The sequence below is a fragment of the Hippocampus guttulatus genome, chromosome 14, assembly GCF_054856545.1.
Source record: "Hippocampus guttulatus isolate MCC_2025c chromosome 14, RoL_Hgut_1.0, whole genome shotgun sequence".
NCBI classification, from domain to species: Eukaryota; Metazoa; Chordata; class Actinopteri; order Syngnathiformes; family Syngnathidae; genus Hippocampus; species Hippocampus guttulatus.
Genome location: NC_141274.1, coordinates 7,698,632 through 7,714,629, shown reverse-complemented (window position 1 = coordinate 7,714,629; position 15,998 = coordinate 7,698,632). Strand labels below are relative to the sequence as shown.

Here is a 15,998-nt window from a genome sequence, read left to right as displayed (position 1 = left end):
GCATCAGTCAGTGACTCCGTCATTTTCCACATACTGGGGCGTTACCGTATTTTAAGTACTGTATCATTTGAAATTACAGTATACAGTATTACAATAATCGGTAGAAGTATGTCAAATTTAATAATTAATATAATTATGATTGTAGTAGCGGCACTAAAAGTCGACTTTTTTGTTTTAAAATTCAGTGCACTACATTGACCGCAAACATTTGTGTTGCAAAAAAATGATACAGTATTTCAGTGACATAATAGCCACCTCTAAAAAAGGACTAATACACATAACCCAAGTTCACCTTCTTGATATCATTCTTTTATTAAATATACCGTATTTACAAAGAGGGCAAAAAAAAAATCACATGCATCAGCTCTTAGCGAGCTACGTCATTTGACCCTGAAATGATGGCATGATGAAAGCAATTTAATTGACACAAACTTCTCTTTGTATTGGTCACTGCCTCTTTATTATACAGCAGCACTTTGCCCTGTGCTTTCTAGATCCGTCTCCATAGTTGCAAACAGTGAAACAACTTTGTTTCACACACAAAGTGCTCCGACCTTTTGTTAATGCACATTTTAAAGGGAGAGCTTGGAAGCCCTCCCCACTCACGCAAACATCAATCTTCACAATAGAAACACACAAATCCTCAAGGGGAAGCACTTTAGCAAGGAAACCTCAAACTATAATCATCATCAAATCACTCACTTCAGATCAATACTGGGATGACTGTGGGAGACAATTATCTTCTTTTTTTTTAATGTAAGGAGACACATACAGTGCGGTGTTTGTGTTTGTTATTATAATAAGACACGAACAGACGACTCACTCACATCAGTTAAATTTCCTATTTGTGTAGAGGGGTTAAACGAACCCATTTTAACTGTCCTGTCATATTGCTGGTCAAAGTGTATCTGAATTTGTTTTCTAAATTGCACCATTTTTGATCCCCTTCTTTTGAGTCAGTTTCAGCCTCCAGTTATACTGCAGGTCAAAAAGAGCTGTAAAAAACAGAAGTTTCTTGCCTTTTTGCTTTTGGTTAGTCTGCCCCCTCTTGTTATACAGTGGCTCAAATTGTCCTGCAAAAAAAAAAAAAAAAAAATCTAGATTACAGTTTTTAAATATGTTATCCTGATATAAAGTTGAGTTTTTCATTTGAATTAGTTTAATTCCGTTACATTATGGGTCAAACTGACACCAAAACACTAAATTTGCAATTTTTCTTTTGGACCAGTAAATCCCCTTTTCTTTCAGTTAGTTTCACAAACCTATGACACAGCAAGTAAAATCCAACTGGGAAAATTGAACTGTACCTAATATTTGACCCAATTTTTAAAATTGATTTGTTTCACTCTTCTTTTAGACTGTAGGTCAAACTGACCTATAAATTAGTAGGCATAAAATTACAATAATTATAAGTTTCAAAAAATAAAAGTAATTTCTGGGTCCGAACGGCTGGTTCATGTATAATCAACCCATACAACAAATATGTTTGTGCTTAATAAAAAGGTTTCAACATGAAAATAGGATTGAATGATCAATCAAACGCAATCTAAGTAATTCACGAAATATTGACTAAAATGGTTAGTAATCGGTCGGGTTCAATATGATATATAAAAGGACTTTTTTTTTTCCTATGGCACTTTCTGATAATTATTGTCAATTTGACCTGCAACATAATAGGAGGGTTAAAGACACGCCAGAGAGGGTGCAGTATCATCATTCTGGAGGAGGGAATACAGTTCAAATCAAGGAGCTGGATGAAAATACGAATGCAGAGATGATCAAATGTTCGTGCGTGTGTTGGAATTTTGCAACCCCATCCACATTTCTCTGTATGTTTGGAACCTGAGGCCGAGCATGTGCGACATGAATATCACAATGCCGCCGGCCAACCCGTGGTGGGTGTGGCCCTTTCCGCAGTTGAGGTCAAGCCGCCGCCTCCTCACATGATGGAGCATTGTTCAGCCGACCCAGCGCCCCCTGGAAGGTTGAGGGAGTCCATGTCAAAGTTGAAGCCAGGAGGCTGGTGAGGGGAGAAGAACACAGTGTCAATCGATTGATTCAGTCTAAAAACAGTCTATCCTTTTTCCGAACTCCCTCCCCCTAAAAACAACCATAGTTGATTAAAAAAATTATTTCCTTTAAAAAATATACTTCACTCAATAAAAGTGATTTTCTGGGGGGGAAAATTCATATTTGTATAGATTAAATAACAGAAATTTCCAAAACTTTTCATATTTCCTTCAAAAAAAACCCATACTTTTTTCTAACAAAACAGTTTTTTTGTAAAAAAATATGACTTTTTCCTAAAAATATATATATATCTTAAAAAGTCACCTTTCAACGAATTCTTCCCCCCTGAAAAATGTTTTTTTTCCTTGAAAAGGGAATTTGAAAAATGGTTTTAGATTAAAAAAAAAAAATTTAAAACTTGTTTCCTTAAAAAAGTGACTTTCCAAAATAGGTTTCTTCCAAAATGAATGACTTTCTCCAAACAGATGAGTTAAACATAAAGAATTGTCAAAAATATGATTTCCCGGAAAGTAACCAACATGTCCAGTGACCATCAACTTACAGCGTCTCCTGCAAGCTCCTTTGGTGGCTGTCCAAGGTCCTGCAGCTGTGTGGCAAAACAAGGTGATATGAGGAAGATGTTATGAAGAACTCAGAGGATCTCTTCAAGGCGAGTCCTCTTACCTTCTGCATGAGGTCCATGATGCCTTCAAAGACCTTGTCGCCGTCTTCCTCTTTCTCAAAGCGCTGGCAGATTTCTCCCATGACCTTGGCCTGCTGCTCGTAGCGTTGGACGTCTTCTGGGCTCAGGCTGGACCTGTTGGCCTCCAACCACTCCGGATACTGAGGACGAACGGGTTTGTCATATCAGCGTATGAATGGCTGCTGCCAACCAGGGTTGAACCTGCTGACAAACCTTAGTGGTAATCTCCTTGAGGGAAGGGTAGAGAACCTCCTTGGAGAGAAGATTCTGCATTATGGATTGCATGATGGGAAGGACGTTGGCATCGTCACCCTCGCCTTCACCGCCCTCGTCCAATCCCAAGCCGTCCAGGGCCTTTACTAGATCATCTCCGGCCAGGCCAGAAGACTGCGGGAACACAAACATGTGTAACTTGGGTAGGGTGTAACCAGTTCATATCTTGTCACACTTCGACAATTAACTCATTCTGCTATGTACGTTAATATTGACAAGTCATTGTTTGTTTGGTCCCTACCTCCCGCTAATTGTGACAGTTCTCTGTACATTACACAGAACACGGAACAGTGCATCATAACATTCAGTCAAAAGTAAAACAAAGTAAAAAGTCTACCTGCAAGTTATCGGCATTCTTGGCGAGGCCACGGAGGGTATCTTTGAGGCAGGAGGTAAATTCTTGCTGAGAAGCCGTGTCAGTCCCTGTGTCGGATAAACACATTTTTTGACCAGGAAGAGACCAAAACAACAATCGGGCAAAAAGAATCAAAGAAAACACCAAAACTTGCCAACTTTGCAGGCAGCCTCAGAGAGTTTCTGAAAATGCTCGAGCAGGTCCGGCTCCTCCTGAGCCAGCTCCGTCATGGCTTTCTTCCACTCCTGCTGGGCCTGAGCCGCCATGTCACCCTCGAAGAGTGTCTCAAAGAGCTTGCAGTCCTCCAGCAGCGGCGGCTGCTGCTGTGTGAAAATGTACGAGAAAAATATATGCGTTTATTTTTCTATGTGCTTTTGTAACAAAAAGCACAAACTTACGACACTAACCATTTCTGGTCCATGGCTGGACGAGGAAGAAGGTGCTTTAGGTTCAGGAGGCGCAGACTGCTTGTCAAAGTCATCCAGTGCACCTAAAAAAACAAAACTTTAAAGTTTAATATCTTTGTCCTGTAAAACACAAACTAGGTGTTACAAAGACCAGCGATATAGCCACTGGGCAATACCTTCCCGGGAAACCCCTTACATAGCACACGACTACAAATTTAATTGTAACGTTAAGTTATTTACTACGAGGGAGTGCTTCACTTTAGTTTGACAGCAACTTCACCGAGAACCACAACAGCATCAGACGAAATTAACGCCATTTCCCACATACAAGAAAAGGACTAAGACCTAAAATGCCAGTATTTATTTAACAGTTGGCATTTTAATTATAACCGTACTGTCCAGTAATTCGTCCAGTTCTGCGTCGTCGCCGCTTTGTAACTCCGTAGGTAGCGACGCCATGACGGACTCCTCTCCACGACCTGTCGCACAAATTCTACGTCACACAGTCACAAATGTCGCTCGGTATGACGTAATCGCAATGGTCCTTCCAAATACAAGTCGAGGGCAACAAGATACAATACAACCAAATAAAAAGTACAGTACATTGAAATATAAAGGCACGTGCGCGCGCGCACACACGCACACAGAAGCACACACACGCGCACAATCATGGAATAAATAAAATAAAATAAAATCATCAAATCAATACAAACCAGTAATGCAGTAAAATAAAAACAAAACACAGTCCAAATACAATAAAATACATACAATACAAATACAGCAAAAGAAAATATATTAAAATACAATAAAAATACAATGAAATTAAACATAAATACAACACAAAACAGTAAGATGAACTAAAATGAAATAATACATTTTAATGTAAATATAGTCTCAGAAACAAAGCTTTAAAAATGAATCGTAATAAATTCAAAATAACAAATGTATCCAATTGTTAACCATCCACGTAAACTCATAAGACCGTTTGGATGGATTATGTTCCAATTTAATTTAATGGCACACAATTGGGAATTTCTCCATTGCGAGACTAATAAAGGTTTTCGTAAGCTCTCAAATGACCATTTACAGTACACAAATGATAAATATTAATAAATAATTCAAAACAAAAATATATTCAGAGGCCATTTAGTGGGATAAGTCATCCCACCTGTGCTGGAAAAGAAATACTTACAAGAATCTAGTTGTTGTTGATAGGAAGAATAGAACCACTGACAAATTTAACAACAGCATAACTCAATTGAAGCCAATTGAATCTATTCTGGAGGAATGTGCAGGACTTACTATTATCTTCCTTCTCTAAATCGTTACCCTTGTTTTTAATAACAATGCCATCTGTCCCTAAATAAAAAACATTGTTTGAGATGACATTGAGTGATTGCTAGGCAACGTCGTAAACAATCAGTGGGCTGTTCAGATGAGTCAGGGCGTTGCAATGAGCGCCCTGCCAAGTAAGTTATCGCTGATGTGCTGAAGAATCATGTTACAACACTTTCCCAGTACAGGAAACCCACTCAATGCAACTTTTTTGGTCAACTTCTGCTTTTTCTGCAATATTACTTGGAATCTTACGCATGAGAACCCTGCTGCTCATAGTGTACAGGAAAAGCCATTGGATTTTCCAGAGTTCAAATGGACCTGTGATGGTAAAGAGGAAAGTGTGATGATAACCACAGAGCAGGAATTGGACCTAACTTACCGATATGGGAAAGGAAGCAACAAATAAAGAAACTGCATGCGACTGAACTGAACAATCAGAAAAAATAGTGCCGCAACAGACTCTCCACTTCTCTCTTTTTCAGCCATAGGTCCATATGGAATTATAAATATAGAAAAGTATTATTGTAAAACACAATACAGTGGGCCCCGGCAAACTTGGTGGATTTTTTTTCAATAGCTTTTAAAATATTAGTAAATATTTTTTAAATTTTTGTTGAGTCAACCCCCATTTTGTGGAGAACGCCTACTGGCGGAATATCCCCACTTACTAAATAATTTTTTGTCTCACAAACAAACAGCAAACAAAACATTTTTTTTCATGAATGAGTGTCAATAGTACGTTGATTTTTGCTCTTTGCGGTCTGGCTCAGCCGTGAACAGCAGGCATCCACTGTACATATACAGTACTGCAAATATTGGAATGTCTTGGTGCCCAGTTGTGTGTCCACAATTGGAGCCAGAATTTTTTTTATTGTGAAAAGTTGGTATGCATTTCAGCAAAATTTCCCAACACTTTTTAGCTATGGGTAAATAGATGGATGGATTTTGAAATTTGAAACATAACTAAGTATTATTGTGTGTGATAATTACAATTGGTTATGTAAATTGTTTTTTTGTACATTTATAAAGAATAAAAATAATGGGCAAGTGATGGAAGATTCCTGTAACTAATCAATTGCATTCATTTTTCGTCACTTAAAATGGTCCAGTACAATGAATAGATGGTGTAGGGGTATCTAATGAAGTGTCCCATGAGTGTGTTTCGTCATCACGGATTTACGAGAAAAATAAGTTTGGGGAGTAAAAAAAAAAAAGAAAAAAGAGCCAGTACTATTCTAAAAGCATTACACGTGGTGAACGTTTGCACCACATTGTGTGTGTGTGTGTCACCGTCTCCGTAGTGACAAGGGAGGAAGAGGAGGGGGAGGATGTTGATGAGGAGGAGTAGGAGTAGGTTGGGAAGTTTGGAGGTGTGGCATGTACAGATGTGACTAACGGTACGAGGACATTCGATGCCTAATTTGGAGGTCGGGGCGGGGAGGGAGCTGGCAAGGAAGTCAAGTGGGAGTCTGCTCTGCTCGCTTTCTTTCGCTCCCCTTCTGTGTGTGTGAGAGACTCTCCACAGCTGGATGTTTGTGTGAGACGCTGCAACCGAGCACACGAGGTAAAGAACTTGTTGCATCTTGTACAGATATGTACTTTTTCTCTTTAAAGGAACACGTTTTTAGACTGAGAGGCTGAAAGTTAACAAAAAAAACAAAAAAAAACCCAAGTCATGGCTACTTTTTGTGTGTGTTTTTGTCATTAAGAAAATCTATTTAACATGTGGTAATGTTAGAGGAAAATATGAAAAGGGGGTTTTGATGCTTGTTTACATGTGCGATTGTGGTTCAAATGCGCGAGGAATCATTGGAGAGGAAATGTACTACATTTTGTTTTTTCTTTGCTCTGGTGCAGTCATGTTCGAGAAAAATAGAATCAAAGATGGCCTCTTGTGCATATTTACGCTTGTGTTTTGTCACTAAAATGGACAGGGAGGTGTGTGCGTGCATGCGTGTGTGTGTGTATGCGTGTGTGTGTGTGTGTGTTTGGCTGAAGGGCGCGGCAGGCGGCACACCCACCTTCCCTGCACTGGTCTTAATGAATGAACCCCCAAAAGCTACGCCGAAGCACAGCCAGGCTTTTTAAATAAGAGTTTTTGGTTGAAGAACAATAACAAGCCAGTTAGGTTTGCCAAAGAAACCTAAATGTAATCCTAAACCAAAACATGACCTTACCCACCAGCACTAATCGGAACCCCCTTTCCACCTCCTCATTCCTCCCTTCCCAACCCTGACCACCTCACTACCCCTTACTCACCTAATACTAATGCCTCTCTCCTCACGGCCCTCCTCAGCATGTTATTATAGTTGCGGGAAATTAATGAAATCTCTCAAATTACAATTGAAAAACTATTTTCATTAACCAAATAAAATAAAAATGAGAGTGCTTGGAAAAAAAACAATGAGTGAAACTAGATTAGATTAGTATGATTACTGTCTAGCGAAAATGTCTCATCCTTTCATCATTGTCTCTTCATTTCATACATTCACTTTCGGGGTTGATTTGAAATGGATTTATTTAGGTATTACGGTAAGGCCACGCAGAATGAAGAAGATTAAAGTCACTTTGGAGTTTAGTTTACTTTATGACACAATACTCAGTGGCCACCCTTTTTTTAATCTTGCACTCCACAACAACTCCTCGTATATAAAAAAGAAGGAACTAATGCAAAAACTAACTATAATGACAAATTCAAAACTATTATAAATGTCTTGCACTATCTTAAGGAATAGAACATCTCTCAGAACAAAAATAGTTTCTGATACTGGGGAAATTAATTTCAATTAAAAATGTGACGTATAAGTCAAGTTTTTAAGATATGAGCCGTTGCGTGGCCTATTTTTGACTTGAGATAAGAGCAATAATTTTGGGATGCACATGCGGTTCTGAACCCCACAGTTAGATGGCAGCAGCAAACTTCACAGCATACGAGATCCATTCATACCCCCATCAGTTGGGGGTGGTCATGTACCATTTAGCTAGTTTGCCACTTGTCAATAAATGCCCCAGATGATGCACAAGGAAGGACAAAACACTAGGGACAGTTGTGTTACAGGCTTGCATTTTCCGTGTTTGCAGGTCACGTGGAGTGCAAATGTCATTGCTTTGAGTTTTACATGGTGCAATACTATTGAGCGTAATTTTTATTTTATATTTTCATGAAAAACATGTAAGAAAATACATCACGTTTGGTGTTTCTTGGGGGTTTTGGAACGGATTATTTCCATAGCCATTCATTTCTATGGCATAAGATGATTTGAGATACATTAGGGTCACGAAACACATAAATGTAACTCAACACACTAACCCTAATCCTATCCCTCACCCAAATCCTAACTGAAGTCAAAACTGTAGCATACAACAGCGAAACAAGCCATTTCCCTTGTTGTTCACCCTTTTTAAAAAGACTTTTAGAAGGTTTTTTAAGTCTCACCATCAATTTTCCTCTAAAAAAACAAAACAAAACAAAGTGGACTTTGTCCCTCTGAAGGATGTATTTCATGTCTCCCAAACGCACATTCAGCTTCGCCCTCATCTTGGTGTTGGCGTGTAAGCGAATTAAGGGATGAAATCAGGTTAGCTGCATGTCACCATGGCAACTGAACTCATGACGGTGTCGGTCAGGAGTGCCGGGGGCGGGTCACGTCCTGTTTTGCCGTCCCCAACCCGAGACCTGCAAGCACTATTTTCAGACCGTGTCCATTTTAGGGAAGTAACACCCCCCCCCCCCCCACACACACACACACGCACAGAACCTTACCACCACCACTGTGTGTACGTGTTTTCCTCTTATGTTTTCCATGCAGTACAGTGGAAAAGCCGCCTTTTTTTCCCTGTCTCAACTCTACAAGATATTTGGAAGCCCTTCTACATGACGTGTAATTGCTCCTTAAGCTGGATCGGATGGGAAAAGGGAGGGGAGGGAAGGGACACCACCAAGGCAAGGGAAAGAAATTGGAGAAAGTGAGGAAAAAAAAAAGTTGGTGAGCCAGACGGCCATCTGGAACACATCAGTAAGTTGGAATTTATTTTTTTATTTTATTTTTTACACATGGAATAATGTGGGCGGTGAAAGGGGAAGGGGGCCCCACAGTGACTCACTGCTCTGCTATTCCACTCCATCACCGGCCTTTGAGTGTGTGTGTGTGTGGGGGGGGGGGTGATGTGGCCTGAGCTCAGGGCTTCCCCGGGTTCCTCCCTTTCAATCCTGACCATCTCCCCAACGCCACCCTCCTTTCTTCAGCTCGTTTGCCTTCATATGTCTTCTTTCGCTAATGGCGTCTAATGTAAACAAGGCCCATTCCGTCTGTTTATAAGCATCTCTTGGGGTATGAGGTTAATGAGGCATCAAGCCAAACGGGTGATGGATGTCTGTGGGATGAGAGGGGAGGAGGACATTCTGCATTCTATTCTCTTTTTTATTCCTCTTAAAAATCTTGCTTTTTCCAGTAGGCTGCTAGCTAAGAATGCTAATGCGTTCACTGAGGAAGAACCATAAACACGAGGTAATACGTCAATTCTGCGTTAAACTAAAAAAAATGGGATCGCCCCTAAGTAGTAAGCACTCCCGATTTTTTCCACACGAAATTAATGAATCAAAGTCAAATGGGTAAATCTGGGTACACAAATACCAATTATCGGGCTGAATTAACATTTTCCTTCCCTTCCGATCAAAGGCCCAATTGTCAGATATCTCAAAGTTCTTATCAGAAAATATTCAGGGCTGACAATTGTACATGTTACACCTGTTCAACTTTTATGATCGTAAATGTAAGCATTTTATGACACACTTAATCAAATCCAACAGAGGCCCGATTATTCGATGATCATCCTGTGCGGGTGTTATGCAGTGTGGGATGTGTTCAGAGTAATTGTTTCCTTTCCAATCTGCTTGGAAAAGAGTTGGGCGGACAATCGTAATTGTTAAACCTGTTCAATATTTACAATCGCAAATTCCTTTGTGTGTTTGTGTTCAACACAGAGTTTGACAGAGCCTCGTGGCCACATACTGATAATCAGGGTGAATTTGAGAATTCCTCCGTTTGCCATCAGTCAGTGAAGACCCGATTGTCGGATGTCTCTACAAGATTATACTGAGCGATTATTCTGCGGTGTGTCAAAAGTGTAACTGTTAAACGACGCTATGCGCATATCACTGTTTAACGTCCTCGTAAAGTGAAAAAAGATATCTTCTAAATTAACACACCACACAGAAGAGTGCTGTGAACAACCCTGTCAAATCTGAATGATCAACAAAAAAAAAATCAGTAAGCATATAAAATGAGGCTTTATAATACTGATAAATCAAGCCGTTGTCACCAAAATAATCTTTTTAGAGACATCCGACAATCAGGTATTTGCTAACATTGATCATAATGGAGGTAAATGGACAAATAAGGCTCAGCGTACCTTGCGTGGCATGTAAAAAATTCTCACTTTTGTCCCCCCATTCCATGTCAACAGGGACAAAGAAAATCCCGGGAAATTGCGTGGAAATACCGAGACAGCCGAAACATCAAAGAAAGAACGGATTACATGCCACAAGGCGACACCCCATTAAAAGCATTCGAATGTGCGTCTGCTATGGTAACATAAACATGGCTCCTCCGCAATAAATACATCAGGCGGTCTTGGAAAGGATGACATCGCTTAGGGCAAGTTCAATTTTTATAAGTGGATCGCATCGACTATAAATCTAAAGGCAGGCTCGCAGCTGGCCGCTGTCTTATTTATGACATTGTCGGGTGGAGTAGCGGGAAGAGGAGGCTTTCCCAAAGAGTTGGGGCGTGGCAGGCATCTGCCATTCTCGACTTTTTACTACCGGCGTGGGCGGCGGGGTGTTCGACTGGTTAGCACGTTCGCCTCACAGCGCAGAGGTGGAGGGTTTGATTCCGGTTGCCGCCTTCCTGTGTGGAGTTTGTTTTCCCCGTGCGTGCGTGGGTTTTCTCCGGGTAATCCGGTTTCCTCCCACATTCCAAAAATATACTGTACGTAGCAGGCTAATTGAACACTCTAAATTGTCCCTAGGTGTGATTGTGAGCGTGAATGGTTGTTCATCTATATGTGCCCTGCGATTGGCTGGCAACCGGTTCAGGGTGTACCCCGCCTACTGCCCAAAGACAGTTGGAATAGGCTCCAGCACGACCTGTGACACTTGAACCGAGAAATGAACTTGTGACCTCTTGACTGTGAGGCAGAACGGTTAACCACTAGTCGACCATCCTGCCTGCACAGAACACAGTTTGATCCAAATTGGAGAGCTAAGTGGGGAAAAGGACAATACCAGATGCCTCAACAGAAATAACGTTTTCACTGTTATAAATGGCACTAATATTTTACAGTAATAAGTAAATCATATTTCGAGCGCAGAACTTAGTTTGATCTAAAATGGAGGAATTGTACTTTCGGGCAAGAGAAGTGGAACATGTTGGAACTAACCAAGATAAACACATTACAGTACAGTGTTTTGAATAGCATAAAAAAACAAACTGAGCACCGGATTAGATTCCAAACTGGAGGAATTGTATTTTTTGCCAAGTGGGAGAAAAAAAAAAAAGATAGATGCCTAAACACATAAATCTTTTTGTCATGCCGTAAGTGGCATGACCATGAAGGGAGCGCAAAGATCCACATGGAAGAAATTCCATTTTGTTGATGGCAAGCCAAGTGGGGAACCTTAGAAATCCACCAGCTGCCATGTACTGTAAACGTGGTCACTGTACTGTATGTTACTACGGGCTCCCATTAGTCGCATGCCTCTTTTCTCACCCCCGTACAAGCGTGTTATGTCTCGCGGGGGCGCCAGTTGGGCGCTAGCGTTGAGTGAAGGTGGAAACTTCAAAGCCTCAAAATCCAAAACTCCCCCCTACAGTGTTCCTGTCGATAAATCTGAGCAGTGAATTGAATACATCAAGCAAGTAGAGAGGGATTCCAAAAAAATAATAAAAAGAAGTCGGCCCTTACTGATGACAGGGGTCAGCGGAGGGTGCCGCCCCACGCCACGCCTCGCCTGTCGAGGACTCCAACATGGATGGAATGTTGGAGTGAGACAGGCCAAGTCTCCGAGCAGCAGGAATGACTTACAGACTACAGCTGTAAAAGTCAGGCTGGAAAGGAGCGAGAGAAGGGAAAGCCAGTTCTCAGCAGATTATTCAAGCAGATGGAAATGCGTCCACCACAGAGGAGTCATTATTTGTGCTGGAGATACAATAACACCCTTGTGTGTGCGTTTTTTTCTGTGGGGGGGGGGGGGGGGGGGGGTGTTTATGTCAAGCTTGCAAACCGTCGCCCTCATGTGGCCCAGATGCGCTATTTCATCCTTATTATCATTACAGTGGTAGCAACAAATATACAGTGTATATTTTTTCTGGTAGGCTAGAATGGATTACATACATGGCATTTCTAATCCTTTCACAATTTTATTCATATTTTGACAAAGCGAGACGAAGAAAATATGAATTTTTTTACTCAAGTAAAGTACCTGAAAAAATCGACTTCAGTTCAGTTACAACACAAAGTCTTTGTACTTTGCTACTTCTCACCACTGGCTTTTTGCAGTCACTGAGATGCATTTTGATTTATAGCCGTTACACCCAATGCAGTTTTATGAGCAAGCCGCACAGCGCACATTTATTTTTAATATAGTCCTTTTTTGTTTATTATAACAAGCCTCCAGAGCCCATCTGCTCGTTATGAGTCATACACCTTTCTTTGCATCTTATGAAAAGTTGACCAGCCTGCTTTAACCGAAAAGAAACATTTTAACATTTCTGCTTCAAGCACACTTAACAGTTATTCACTTTTTTCAACTTAAATGCGACTTTTTAATTTTTATCTGAAAAAAATGTTTTTTAATGATATACAGTATATATACTGTATATATTTATTATATTTATATATTTCTTATTAAAAACATGACCTTTTTTTTGCGGCGCTGGAATGGACTAATGGCATTTTGAGTTACAGGTGTGGTCATGGAATGAATTAAGTCAAGACACGTCTGTATTATTATGTAATACAGACGTAATTAATATTTCTCAACATTTTTAGGGGGTTGTCAACTGTGTGCAGAGTTCTGCTACTTTTCCCACAGCGGGGGATTATTGTATGCTAAAACCCTCATGAATCCTTCTTGTGTTCTTTCTCCAGATTTGTCTACCCGACCATCTGCTGATCTTCCCTGAACGAGGCAACCAAGCATCGACATGGCAATCGTTCTGCACTCTACCCCCCTCTTGTGGACGCGTCTGGCGGCGCTGATCTTCTCATGCGTGGCCTTCTCGGTAGCGGTCCACGGTGGGCGTCTGTACCACGGCACGGGCGACTGGTGCATCTTCTGCTGGGCCTTCAGCTTCGCCGGCACTCTGCTGGTGCTCCTGGTGGAGCTGTTTGGCCTGCAGACCCGAGCGCCCGTCTCCTGGAAGAACTTCCCCATCACGTTCGCCTGCTACGCCGCTCTGCTGTGCCTGTCGGCGTCCATCATCTTCCCACTGTACTACCTGAAAGGCTCCATGGGACCCAGCGAAGTGCGTGACTACCGCATCGTGTCCACCGTCTTCTCCTGCCTGGCCACTATCGCTTATATGACCGAGGTGAGCATCAGCAAGGCCAGGCCGGGCGAGGTGGCGGGCTACATGGCCACCGCCCCGGGTCTGCTCAAGGTGTGCGAGACCTTCGTGGCTTGCATCATCTTCGTGTTCATCAGCGACCCAGTGCTGTACGACCGCCATGACGCGCTCAAGTACTGCATGTCCGTCTACTGCATCTGCTTCATCTTGTCCGCCGCCATCATCCTTCTGTGCGTGGGCGAGTGCACCGGCTGCCTGCCGTTCCCCTTCGCCCGCTTCTTGTCCGGCTACGCCCTGCTAGCCGTGATCCTCTACCTGTCGGCCACCATCGTCTGGCCCATCTTCAACTTTGACCCCAAGCACGGCGGCAACAAGCAGCGTCCGTCCAGCTGCGGCTCCACGCAGGGGCTGTGCACATGGGACAAGCTGATGGCGGTGGCCGTGCTCACTGCCGTCAACTTGGTGCTCTACCTGGCCGACCTCATCTACTCCGCCCGCTTGGTGTTTGTCAGTGCTTGAGACTGCGGCTCAACATTCTAAACGTGACTCCGAATTAGCTTCAAAAGTGTTTGCGCATGGGAACCCGCAAGGTGCAACAGTCCAAAATTCTGAGTTCAAATAAAAAGTTTACAAGTTTAATTTGTTTCTTGAAACACTCATATTGCAAATCATCGTTCCCCATCAAAATGAATGGAAATGCTAATAATTCGTTCCAGACCCACTTTGTGCTCCTTCTAGTATTTGCGCCCTGGCCATCAGAGGGCAGTATCATACAGCTATGCAGACATAAATTAGGAAACGTTTCACAAATTGTGGTAGTATTAGTAATTTTTTTTCAATGTATACAATTTGGAGCTGAAATTTAATTTGAAATAATAAAGAAAAATGAAAACTATGCCTCAAAATGCAGTCAGCAAATCTAATGAAACTCACACAACCAAAAAGACCGACTCTAGAAGTGGGATTCTTTTTTTTCCTCTGATGTGTGTGTGTGTTTATTTTCTTACTACCAAACGGTAAAGAAATACGCAATCATAACCTCGATAACGAAACAGTCCCAAATAAGTTTCTGGGGGGAAATCTAATGATACATTAGCCCAGTTAACATCCATAGCAACAACCACATAAGTGCCTTTTTTTCTTTTTCAACTACAGCCGGTTATAAATGATAGCAAAGAGAAAGCATGTGATGACCATGACAGAACGGGATTTTTTTTGTGGGGGGGTGTTAATCTTCATTGACAGCAGAATTTTTGAGTATCCCCAAATCTGACCTCACAAGTGTGTTATGTCAGTGATGGCAAAGAAAAGAAAGGTAATGATAACCATAGAACAGGAAACGGGAAAACAAGTGTTTTCATTGATAGAAACCTCAAAAGTGCTCATAATTAACATATTTTTTTGTTCCTTTTTTTTTTTTTTTTGGTCAGCACAGAAGGTTACCATGGCAAGGAGGGGAAATGGCTGCATATGTGATGAGATAACTTCATAAACTATGTATTATTAGTTTGGACAATTTGTAGGAGGTGGATGCATTTAAGACCATCATATTATTATAATACATTTATCAGTAAATTCATACTAAAATGTTCCCTTGATGAGGTTTCCCTGTCATTTAAGAATCCTCGGGTCTGACAAAACTTATCTGGCATACCGTGTGACTACGAAGGTTAGAGATTTGGGCGGGGTCTTTGTGTGTGGGAGGGGTAGATCTGCTGGGTGGGCGGGGGCCGTTGTTTTGCTATGTTTACATGTGCGCTTTGTGAAGGACTCAAAAGAGTGTGAACCGGAGCATGCTAAAGCTAATGAAGTTCAAACACACATAAAAAACGTCATTCCGTTGATGCACGTTGACATAAGGTGGTGAGGAGGTGCATGTAAACATAGGAGTGTATTGTTATTTTTTTAGCCTTATGAACGAACGTCAATAACCAGCTAAAAATTTGACTTGGTATTTTTTTTTTTTTTGGTCTTACTTGAAGCAGTGCATCACCTAAAACGAACAAGCGACTTGATGTTTTTGGATTTCTATTGTACAGGGTGCACATACTTGCATACACACGCTGTATATGTGCACGGCATACGGTATCATACAGTATCATCTTACACACTTCAATGCTATATGTCACATGTCGTAAAAGGCTCTGTTGGTTTTGAATGGCTGTTGTACTTATTTTTAATTAATACTTTTGTATTCTGCCATTTTGTGTTCTGCAGCGTTCGCACCACGTCAGTGTTGTAAGAAAATGTAACCTTTTTTTGCATTTCAATGAAAACCATATTAAACACACTTTGTTGCCTTATTATTTGTATTAAGGGGCAAAGGCCGTGCTCTCAGGAAT

The 15,998-nt window shown here is 41.3% G+C and overlaps 2 protein-coding genes across 4 annotated transcripts; one reads left to right on the top strand and one right to left on the bottom strand.

Moving 5' to 3' along the window:
* Positions 1-287: 287 nt before the first annotated feature.
* On the bottom strand, positions 288-4,260 carry pex19 (peroxisomal biogenesis factor 19). 2 transcript variants are annotated; one of them, XM_086130051.1, is made up of 8 exons: positions 4,144-4,260; positions 3,749-3,831; positions 3,496-3,664; positions 3,324-3,409; positions 2,927-3,100; positions 2,695-2,853; positions 2,573-2,617; positions 288-2,020 (listed from the first exon to the last, which is right to left on the bottom strand). In XM_086130051.1, exons 1-8 carry the CDS (start codon positions 4,205-4,207, stop codon positions 1,940-1,942), a joined length of 861 nt encoding a protein of 286 aa, XP_085986177.1. In that variant the 5' UTR covers positions 4,208-4,260; the 3' UTR covers positions 288-1,939. The 2 variants fall into 2 exon arrangements, with proteins under 2 accessions (XP_085986177.1, XP_085986178.1); XM_086130052.1 differs by having other exon boundaries at positions 3,496-3,661.
* Positions 4,261-6,515: 2,255 nt separating this feature from the next.
* Positions 6,516-15,946, top strand: myadmb (myeloid associated differentiation marker b). Of its 2 annotated transcripts, none has more exons than XM_086130060.1 (2): positions 6,516-6,650; positions 13,238-15,946. In XM_086130060.1, the coding sequence occupies exon 2, from the start codon at positions 13,294-13,296 to the stop codon at positions 14,173-14,175; it is 882 nt and encodes a 293-aa protein (XP_085986186.1). In that variant the 5' UTR covers positions 6,516-6,650; positions 13,238-13,293; the 3' UTR covers positions 14,176-15,946. The 2 variants fall into 2 exon arrangements, with proteins under 2 accessions (XP_085986186.1, XP_085986187.1); XM_086130061.1 differs by lacking the exon at positions 6,516-6,650 and adding an exon at positions 8,899-9,102.
* The last annotated feature ends 52 nt before the right edge of the window (positions 15,947-15,998 follow it).

Excerpts from the sequence above, each read along its gene's own strand:
- myadmb (XM_086130060.1), top strand. The coding sequence starts at position 13,294 with ATGGCAATCGTTCTGCACTCTACCCCCCTCTTGTGGACGCGTCTGGCG.
- pex19 (XM_086130051.1), bottom strand. The coding sequence starts at position 4,207 with ATGGCGTCGCTACCTACGGAGTTACAAAGCGGCGACGACGCAGAACTG. Across the intron at positions 3,410-3,495 it reads TGAGGCTGCCTGCAAAGTTG|GGACTGACACGGCTTCTCAG; the intron begins GCAAGTTTTGGT and ends TATCCGACACAG. Across the intron at positions 2,021-2,572 it reads AGGAGCTTGCAGGAGACGCT|CCTCCTGGCTTCAACTTTGA; the intron begins GTAAGTTGATGG and ends TCCCCTCACCAG.